This window comes from Pipistrellus kuhlii, unplaced genomic scaffold (genome assembly GCF_014108245.1).
Source record: "Pipistrellus kuhlii isolate mPipKuh1 unplaced genomic scaffold, mPipKuh1.p scaffold_m20_p_36, whole genome shotgun sequence".
NCBI classification, from domain to species: Eukaryota; Metazoa; Chordata; class Mammalia; order Chiroptera; family Vespertilionidae; genus Pipistrellus; species Pipistrellus kuhlii.
In genome coordinates, this window is record NW_023425536.1 from 5,461,984 (window position 1) to 5,472,502 (window position 10,519).

At 40.6% G+C, this 10,519-nt stretch overlaps 1 protein-coding gene across 2 annotated transcripts in view; it reads right to left on the bottom strand.

The window, feature by feature from the left end:
- LOC118732247 (aminopeptidase O (putative)) overlaps positions 1–10,519 on the bottom strand; it is a 287,553-nt gene that overhangs the window by 245,397 nt on the left and 31,637 nt on the right. For both annotated transcript variants that reach the window (XM_045570737.1, XM_045570736.1), the window contains exon 3: positions 2,050–2,203. In XM_045570737.1, the coding sequence (XP_045426693.1) occupies positions 2,050–2,203 (154 nt within the window). The remainder of the gene's footprint in view (positions 1–2,049; positions 2,204–10,519) is intronic.

Consider the following 10,519-nt stretch of genomic DNA (forward strand, 5'->3'; position numbering starts at 1 on the left):
ACAACATGAATCATTCAAATTGCTAACAGTGACTCAGTCCTGGCACTGACTATCCCGGTGAAAGTGGACCAGACTCCAGGTGGGGCATGGGTGTTATGCACAATTTTTAAAAGTTCCCAGGTAAGATTCTGAACCACTCTCCAGAGGGTTCAGCCCAGATATGAATCCAGATCTTGTAACTCAGGAGGCATGAACAAGTCCTAGCATCGTTATTTTACCTATAAAATAGAAATAATAAAACCTATCTATCATATAGGCTTATCCTAAGAACTAATCAAGATGACATTTAAATCAAGACTTTCCTGGATTTCAAACATCCAATGGCGTCTGCATCAATTCAGGCTAGGATATGCTGCCATAACTCACAACCCCAGTATCTTAGTCACTTAACACAAACAATTTATTTCTTGCTCATACCAAGTGTATCGTGGATCCAGGTGACTACCCTAGGCAGCTGTCCTCCCTACTCAGAAATCGGGCTCCCCAGAATTGCAGAATGAGGTCTACTGTGGGATTTCAGTGACAGGGGAAGAGGGCATTAGGTCTCACAAACAATTCAACATTCCCACGTGAAAATAACATAGGTCACTTCTGTCTACAATTCTCTTCTTCCCTCAAGAGTGCATAAGTACAACGCAAAAAGCAATCTAGGATACTCTATATAGATCAGGGAAGATAGCCCAGAATAGGTAAGTTACTAAGTAAGAAGTGGAAATTACCTCCCTTCCTCCAAAAAGCAGTAGGTAGGCAATAAGACATACCCATCAAAAGAGAGGGCTCAAAGGCTTTGTCTTTGAAAGACACCAACCACCACCATCACTGCAAAAGCAACCTGGCAAAACAAAACCAACACAAAAGGGATTTGTCCTACGAGCGCATCTTAGCTGGCTTTCAAGGATGAGCTAACTCTCTGTCCCGAGACTCTGGGCGTCCTCCACCTGAAGGTACTGACTTAGTGACTACCTGTAAATAGGAAAATGATTAAACTGAGCTGGATGTAAAAGTTCTAGAATGAAGCGCGATTCCACACGACATGACCAGCACACTCCCATGCCTGGTACGTGCATTCCCCTTCTCTCCTTTGGCTCTCAAAACAGCTGAACATCTGGGAAGGCTGCAAGTGAATAGCTGTTAGAAGTAAGGTGAGCCCCCCAAGTCAGGGGTCCTGGTAGAATACAAAACACTCGGGAGCCAGGCAGCAAGACAAACATATTGACTTCTACGTAGCAGGGTGCACACACATGGTCTGAAAGCGTGTGCACACCGAGCAGACTGTCTGCTTGGCTTTATAATCCCTGATGCATGCGACCTGTTCTTTGCTCTTGATTGGAGCTCAGGTGCATAGTCTTTCCAATTGGCTAATTCAAAGGGTGGCCCCCAGGGGAGCTGCAAGCCATTTGGCCAACATGGCGGCTGCCAAGTCATGCGGTCCAAAATGGCAGATGTCTAAAAATGTTCTTTGACTTGTTTATTCTCACATACCTAATGGTCTATACTAATTTTTAAAAAGTTTAAGCCGATTTTCTCTGATCAACTCTGAAATAGAAGGAATTGCTACTGAAGGGAACAGAGCCCTAACCTAGCAGGATTCTCATAACGCAAAGGCCTGTGACGGCTTCCTTGGGTCCTATGCTCCCAGGCTTCCCACAAATGCACTGCTAACAGCAGTCAGAGGGGCTTACAAAGGAATCCATCCAACAGCAGCTTATTTTTGTTGTGTTTTTTACTAAATAAGCTCTGAAACCCAAAGTTAAGAGATGTAGGAAGAGGAAGTTTTGGATCTGAAGTTCCTGTTGACTTAACCAAATATACAAAAATATTTCACCTGACTTCACAGAAGATTTCTTATACATTTATCTTATTTTATTGTTCTTTCCGCATGAACAATATGCCCACATGTCTACCTCTCAACTCTCTTTCCCTCCCAGCAGGGCTTTTCCTGCTTTGAGTAACCACAGTCTGGGACTACTCACATCCCCAGGGCTTAGAATAAGTGCATCATTCTGCTCCCTGGAGTGTCTGTTTTCCAGCAACATCCCAAACACAAACCTGAAGTCAGCCTCGGGCGGCGAGAGGGTCCGCTTTGCTGCCAGGTCACGTAGTGAGCAGGTCTCTGGCTTCACTTCTGTCCAGGATCCCACTGCAATTGTGAAGGTAGATGCTGGCATTGGCATGGTTACGTAGTAATGCCAGCTTGAGCACCCTATAAACAGAAAGAGAAAAATCACAGTGAGACCCATGTATGGTTCTAGACCTCGCTTGTATCTTTTCTCTTTAGGCCATTAAAGAACTTGTGTCCTAAGATGGTTCGTATGAGCCAGTTCTTGGAGGTGGGCTGTGTCAACTGAAGGGGCACTATTCCAGGTCTCAGGAAGAGAGATGATAGTTTCAGGGCAACCAGGGAGGTTTGGATCTATTCCAAGCATCAGTTTGAAGCCATTCAAGTGAGGCTATAAACGTAAGGAACAGGGGACCAGCCCAATATATTAACAGATAAAAAGAATGAGGAATATAAGACCTGGAGTTCCTGAGTTAACTGGTGGTTGAGGTGATCACTAATAGCTGAAAACACAAAAAAAGTATAGGTTGTATGCTTCTATAGAGACCAAAAAAAAAAAAATATATATATATCTTATTCATCCTATTGCCTAATACAGTACTTGGCATAAAAAAATAAAAATAAGAAATAAAAATAGATGCTCAGTTGAATGAATGGATGGATGATTAATAAACAAATGAATTATCACTTCTATTCTGCTAAACTCTTTTGTCTGAATTCAATTCAAGCCCATCTAAAATGGATATAGTAGAATACAATGACACTAGAGAAAGGAGATACCTAGGTTTTAGCCCCAACTCTGAAACTAATTAACTGTGGAAGTTCAGATCTCATATTCCTCATCCTTTTTAATCTGTTAATATATCGGCTGCTCCCCCTTTCCTCACTGAGCAGGTGAAAAGCAGGCCTGGAAAGGTTCCATGGAGCCAAGGAGTCCCAGCTAGTTGTAACAAGGCTGGACTTACAGTTGGGGCTCCCCACCCCAGCCAGGGGTGTGCCCGCCAGTTAGTCCACACCTTAGAGAAGGCTTTTACCAAGGAATAAATGATTGATAACTTGTAACACTATACTGCCTTACTTCTGAGATAGAAAAATGATTTTAATGTTTTTGAAATCTGAATGTGTCATACAACCTGATTTTCCATAGTATTTTTCTCTGAGTATCTGCTATAAATTGTCTTAAGAGGAATTACTATCACCTCATATTATCGAACACAGTTCTCCACTCCTTATTCTCCTCATGTTCCATTAGAGCACATGTGTCAAACACAAGGCCCTCGGGCCAAATCCGTCCCGCCAGGCCTTGCAATGTGGCCCGCACCGCGTTGTCATCACTGCACTCTGCTGCGTTTCCATCACAATGACAGTTTATGACTGTTCAGTAAACCATTTGGCCCGCGATTTAGGCTGGATTTTAGATTCTGGCCCCTTCTCTAATTGAGTTCGACACCCCTACATTAGAGTAACACAACCTAGACTCTCTTTCAGCCCCTCATTAACCCCACCGACTCCTCCAGCCCATCCCCACCTCCGACCCCAGGCCCTCACCACCCCACTATCTGTGTCCATGGGTGCTCCTTTTAAAAACAAAAACAAAAACAAAAAACACACCAGTTTTATTTTTTAAATTGATTTTACTGAAAGAGGAAGGGAGAGAGAGAAAAGCATCACTATAAGAGATAAACATCAAACAGTGCACCAGTAAGCATCCCAACCTGGATCAAACCCAAAACCTGGGTATGTACCCTGATCTAGAATCAAACCTGTGACCCTTCAATCAATCCTGTGCACAGGATGATGCTCCAACCAACAGAACCACACCAGCCAGGGTAAGGCACGCTCCTCTTTAAAGATGAGAGACTTTGGGCAAGATGGCAGGGTAGGTAAACATGAAATGGGTACTTCCCTCCTCCCAACCACATTATAATTAAAACTAAACTATAGAAAACGACCATTCCACTCAGAACTGCCTGAAATCTGGCTGATTGGAAGTCCTACAACTAGGGAATTGAAAAAGCCAAATCAAGACTGGTAGGAGGGGTAGAGACGTGGAAAAAGCTGGTCCCACACCCACATATGGCAGAGAAAAATCATGAGAGATATTTCGGCCACAGAGATTCCTCCCCTGAATTCCCCGCTGAGAAGTGATGGGTCCCAGTCCCAGGACATCAGCCCAGGGTACCAGTGTCAGGAAAAGAAGTCCCCATAACTTCTGGCTATAAAAATTAGCCGAGGGCCGAAACCGGTTTGGCTCAGTGGATAGAGCGTCAGCCTGCGGATTGAAAGGTCCCAGGTTCGATTCCAGTCAAGGGCATGTATCTTGGTTGCGGGCACATCCCCATGGAGGGTGTGCAGGAGGCAGCTGATTAATGTTTCTAACTTTCTATCCCTCTCCCTTCCTCTCTGTAAAAAAATCAATAAATTATATTTTTTTAAAAATCAGCCGAGGATCATGGCTGAATGACACAGAGGCTGCTGGACTCCCAGGTAGTTCCTCTTAAAGGGTCCACATGCAGACTTACTCAGACTCATTCCCTCTGAGTTCTAATGCTGGACAGCAGCTTAAAGGACAACAGAGGCAGATGGGGAGGAACTGAATTATTTGCTGAGCAAGAGCTGAGGGTGGGGTAGCTTTCTCCCAGACTGAAGTGCTGGCAAAAGCCATTATTCCTTTGATGATCCCTCCCCTTCAGAGCTGGCAGTCAGAGTCTCCATCAACCCGGCTAACACTGTTTTCCCCACCACAGTGATTTTCTGAGGCTCTGCCCCACCCAACTTTCGGGCCCACCCAAGCTGTTTCCATTGGCTTTTCCATACCAATGGCCTGTCTTGGCTAATGCTTCAAATTTTCCTAAAATCTCTCAACCAACCAGCATCTGGCCTTGGTTCATAGCTTGGCCTCTCCTGGGCAACTCCAAGCCCAGAACAAGTAGCAGCCATTTGCAGACCACTTTGTAGCTAATGCTGGGTGGCCCTGGGCAGTGGCTGACCTTGAATTGCACCTCCCTGGAGGTCCCAGAGCCAGCGCACCCAGTGAATAGCTTCAGACAATGATGAAGCATCACTCTCCAACCACCTTCGTAAGCCACACACATACTAGGTGTACCAAGTAATACGGATTTTTTTCAGTAGATGGAATTACACATATGTTGATATATATGAAATTGGATATGTATGCTATTTTCTTGTATTGACAACAAGCTTCAAAACTTCATATGTCAAATTTGCTGAAGGTGTTAACATCATAGATATTTTTGTGCTTAAAAATTTGTGCCAAAAAAAGAGCATTTACGGGAAGTTGTACTTCATTATTTTATTTTGAAGAAAAGTGCTGCTGAAAGTTATCGTATACTTTGGGAAGCTTATGGTGAACATGCTCATCTCAAGATACTTATGAATGCTGGTTTAAACACTTTAAAGTGATGATTTTGATGAGAAAGACAAAGAATGTCCAGGTCAACCGAAAAAGTCTGAAGACCAACAATTAAAAGTATTATTGGATGAAGATGCATGTCAAACTCAAAAACAACTTGCAGAAAGATTAAACATTGTTCAGAAATCAATTTCCGATCATATACAAGCAATGGGAAAGATTGTAAAGGAAAGAAAATGGGTGCCACATCAACTGAACAAAAGACAAATGGAAAACCAAAAAGTCATTAATAAAATGTTGCTTCAATAGCACGAAAGAAGGTCTTTTTTTTTGCATCAAATTGTGACTGGCAATGAAAAGTGGATTTATTTTGAGAATCCCAAATGCACAAAATGATGGGTTGATCCAGGTCAACCATCAACATTGACTGCAAGGCCAAATCGCTTCAGAAAGAAGACAATGCTCTGCATTTAGTGGGATCCGGAAGATGTGGTGTATTATGAGCTTCTAAAACCAGGTGAAACCATTAATACTGACTGCTACTGAAAACAAATAATGAATTGGAACTATGCTTTGATTATAAAATGACCAGAATGTGCCAGAAGACACAGCAAAGTAATTCTGCTTCATGATATTTCAAAAAATCTTGCCTGGGAAGTATTAACCCACCTGTCGTTTTCACCAGACTTTACTCCTTCAGATTACCACTTGTTCCGATAGATGGCACACACACTTTCTGAGCAGCACTTCAAAACATAAGAAGTAGTGGAAAATTGGGTCTCTGAATGGTTTGCCTCAAAACAAGAAAAGTTCTATTGGGATGGTTTCCACAAATTACCTGAAAGATGGGAGAAATAAGTAGCTAGCGATGGACATTACTTTGAATAAAGCACTTTTCTTTTCTTTCTTTTTTATTTATTTATTTATTTATTTATTTTTTTTACATATTTTAATGATTTTTTTTTGCCCCCCTCCCTCCCTCCCCCATATCCCCTCCCTCCCCATAGTTTTATGTCCATTGGTTGTACTTATATGCATGTATACAAGTCCTTCGGTTGATCTATTATCTCCCTCAGATCCTCCCCTCCCCGCTGTAATTTGACAATCTGCTTGTTGCTTTACTGTCTCTATAGCTATCTTTTGGTTCATCAGTTTATAATGCTCTTTATTATCCACAAATGAGTGAGGTCATGTGGTGTTTCTCTTTCATTGATTGGCTTATTTCACTCAGCATGATGTTCTCCAATTCCATCCAGGTTGCTGCAAAAGATGAGAATTCCTTCTTCTTTATGGCAGCATAGTATTCCATTGTGTAGATGTACCATACTTTTTGGATCCAATCATCTGCAGACGGGCGCCTAGGCTGTTTCCAAATTCTGGCTATTGTAGATTGTGCTGCTATGAACATATGGGTGCATATATCCTTTCTGATTGGTGTTTCTAGTTTCTTGGGATATATTCCTAGGAGTGGGATTACTGGGTCAAATGGGAGTTCCATTTTCAGTTTTTTGAGGAAACTCCACACTGTTCTCCACAGTGGTTGCACCAGTCTGCATTCCCACCAGCAGTGCACGAGGGTTCCTTTTTCTCCGCAACCTCGCCAACACTTGTCGTTTGTCGATTTGTTGATGTTGGCCATTCTGACAGGTGTGAGATGGTACCGCATTGTTGTTTTGATTTGCATCTCTCGTATAATTAGTGACTTTGAGCATGTTTTCATGTGCCTTTTGGCCTTCCTTCTGTCTTCTTTTGAAAATATTCTATTTAGGTCCCTTGCCCATTTTTTAATTGGATCATTCATCTTCCCTTTATTTAGTTGTATCAGCTGTCTGTAGATGTTAGAGATTAAACCTTTATCAGTGGTGTTATTTGCAAATATGTTCTCCCACACCGTGGGCTTTCTTGTTGTTTTGTTGATGGTTTCTTTTGCTGTAAAAAAGCTTTTTATTTTGATGTAGTCCCATTTGTTTATTTTCTCTTTAGCTTCCATTGCCCTAGGGGCAGTATCAGTGAAGAAGTTCTTTTGGCATACGTCTGAGATTTTGCTGCCTGTGGATGCTTCTAGTATTTTTATGGTTTCCCGTCTGATGTTTAAGTCCTGTATCCATTTTGAGTTTATTTTTGTGTATGGTGTAAGTTGGTGATCTAGTTTCATTCTTTTGCATGTGTCTACCCAATTTTCCCAACACCATTTACTGAAGAAACTGTCTTGACTCCATTGTATATTCGTGCCTTCTTTGTCAAATATTAATTGAGCATATTGATTTGGGTTGATATCTGGGTTCTCGATTCTATTCCATTGATCTATATGTCTGTTCTTGTGCCAGTACCAGGCTGTTTTGAGAACAGTGGCTTTGTAATACAGTTTGAAGTCCGGTATTGAGATCCCTCCTACTTTACCCTTCTTTCTCAGGATTGCTGTGGCTATTCGGGGGTCTTTTATTGTTCCAAATGAACTTTTGGAGAGTTCTTTCTAGGTCAGTGAAATATGCCCTTGGTATTTTAATGGGGAGTGCATTGAACCTATAGATTACTTTAGGAAGTATGGACATTTTGATGATGTTGATTCTACCAATCCATGAACATGGTATGTTCTTCCATCTCCTTACATCATCCTCTATCTCTTTTTTCAATGTCGTGTAATTTTCTGCATATAGATCCTTTACTTCCTTAGTTAAATTTATTCCTAGGTATCTTAATTTTTTTGGTGCGATGGTAAATGGAATTGCTTTTTTAGTCTCTGTTTCTGTAGTTTCACTGTTGGTGTATAGAAATGCCATGGATTTCTTGGCGTTAATTTTGTATCCTGCTACATTGCCAAATTCATTTATTAAGTCAATTAGTTTCTTAATGGAGTCTTTTGGGTTCTTTATGTACAATATCATGTCATCTGCAAATAAGGATAACTTTACTTCTTCTTTTCCAATTTGGATGCCTTTTATTTCCTCCTCTTGTCTAATTGCAATGGCTAGTACTTCCAGTACTATGTCAAACAGGAGTGGCGAAAGTGGGCATCCCTGTCTTGTTCCTGTTCTTAGAGGGAATGGTTTTAGTTTTTGCCCATTGAGTATAATGTTGGCTGTGGGTTTATCATATATAGCTTTTATTATGTTGAGGTATGATCCTTGTACTCCCACCTTGTTAAGAGTTTTTATCAGGAAAGGGTGTTGGATTTTATCAAATGCTTTTTCTGCATCAATTGATATGACTATATGATTTTTATCTTTCAATTTGTTTATGTGATGTATCACGTTTATTGATTTGCGGATATTGTACCAACCTTGCATTCCTGGAATAAATCCTACTTGGTCATGGTGTATGATCTTTGTGATGCTCTGCCGGAGCCGATTTGCTAGGATTTTGGCATCTATGTTCATGAGGGATATTGGCCTGTAATTCTCTTTCATTGAGTTGTCTTTATCTGGTTTTGGTATTAGGGTGATGCTGGCTTCATAGAAGGAGTTTGGAAGTGTTCCTTCCTCTTGAATTTTTTGGAAAAGTCTGAGGAGGATAGGTTTTAGTTCTTCCTTGAATGTTTGGTAAAACTCTCCTGTGAAGCCATCTGGCCCTGGGCTTTTGTTTTCTGGAAGCTTTCTGATGACTGTTTCGATTTCTTCCCAAGTCACTGGTCTATTGAGATTTTTAGATTCTTTCTGATCGAGTTTTGGAAGTTTGTATTTTTCTAGGAATATGTCCATTTCCTCCAGGTTGTTCAGTTTGTTGGAATAGAGTTGTTCGTAGTATTTTGTAACAATCCGTTGTATTTCGGTGGGGTCTGTTGTTATTTCACCTCTTTCAGTTCTGATTTTGTTTATTTGGGTCCTCTCTCTTTGTTTCTTAGTTAGCCTGGCTAGAGGTTCATCTGTCTTGTTTATTCTTTCAAAGAACCAGCTCTTGGTTTTGTTGATCTTATGTATTGTTTTTTTGGTCTCTATGTCGTTTATCTGTGCTCTAATTTTTGTTATTTCCTTCCTTCTGCTTACACTGGGCTTTTCTTGTTGCTCCTTTTCTAACTCTTTGAGTTGTAGAGTTAGATCATCTGTTACCCTTTTTTCTAGTTTTTTGCAATAGGCTTGTAAGGATATGAACTTCCCTCTCAAGACTGCTTTTGCTGTGTCCCATAGATTTTGGATTGTTGTGTTTTCATTGTTATTTGTTTCCAGGATGTTTTTAATTTCTTCCTTGATTTCTCTGGTATCCCAGTCCTTGTTTAATAGTGTGCTGTTTAGTCTCCATGTGTTTGATTTCTTTGGATTATTTTTATTGTAGTTAATTTCCAGTTTTATGCCATTATGGTCTGAGAAGATACTTGATATGATTTCTATCTTCTTGAATTTGCAGAGACTTTGCCTATGACCCAAAATGTGGTCTATCTTTGAGAATGTCCCATGTGCACTTGAGAAGAATGAATATTCTGTGGCTTTGGGGTGGAGTGTTCTGAAGATGTCAATTAATTCCATCTGGTCTAGTGAGTCACTTAGGATTGATATTTCTTTGCTGTTTTTTTGTTTAGATGATTTGTCGAAGGGTGACAGTGGGGTATTAAAATCTCCTACTATGATTGTATTGCTATTAATCTCTCTCTTAATGTCCTCCAGCAGTTTTTTTTTATGTATTTGGTTGCTCCTGTATTGGGTGCATATATATTTACCAGGGTTATTTCTTCTTGTTGGATTGTTCCCTTTAGTATTATGAAGTGGCCTTCATTATCTCTTATTATGTCCTTCACTCTGAGATCTAATTTGTCAGATATAAGTATTGCTACCCCAGCTTTTTTTTCATTTCCATTTGCCTGGAAAACTTTTTTCCATCCCTTCACCCTCAGTCTGTGTGCATCTTTTTTTCTGAGGTGGGTTTCTTGTAGACAACAGATGTATGGGTCTTGTTTTCTTATCCAATCTGTTACCCTATGTCTTTTGATTGGAGCATTTAATCCATTTACATTTAAGGTTATTATTGATAGGTACACATTTGACGCCATTTTTATTCTATACCCGTGTTCCTTCTTCACTTCCTATTTCTTTATTTTTACAGTAGACCCTTTAGCATTTCTTGCATTGCTGGTTTGGTGGAGATAAATTCCTTCA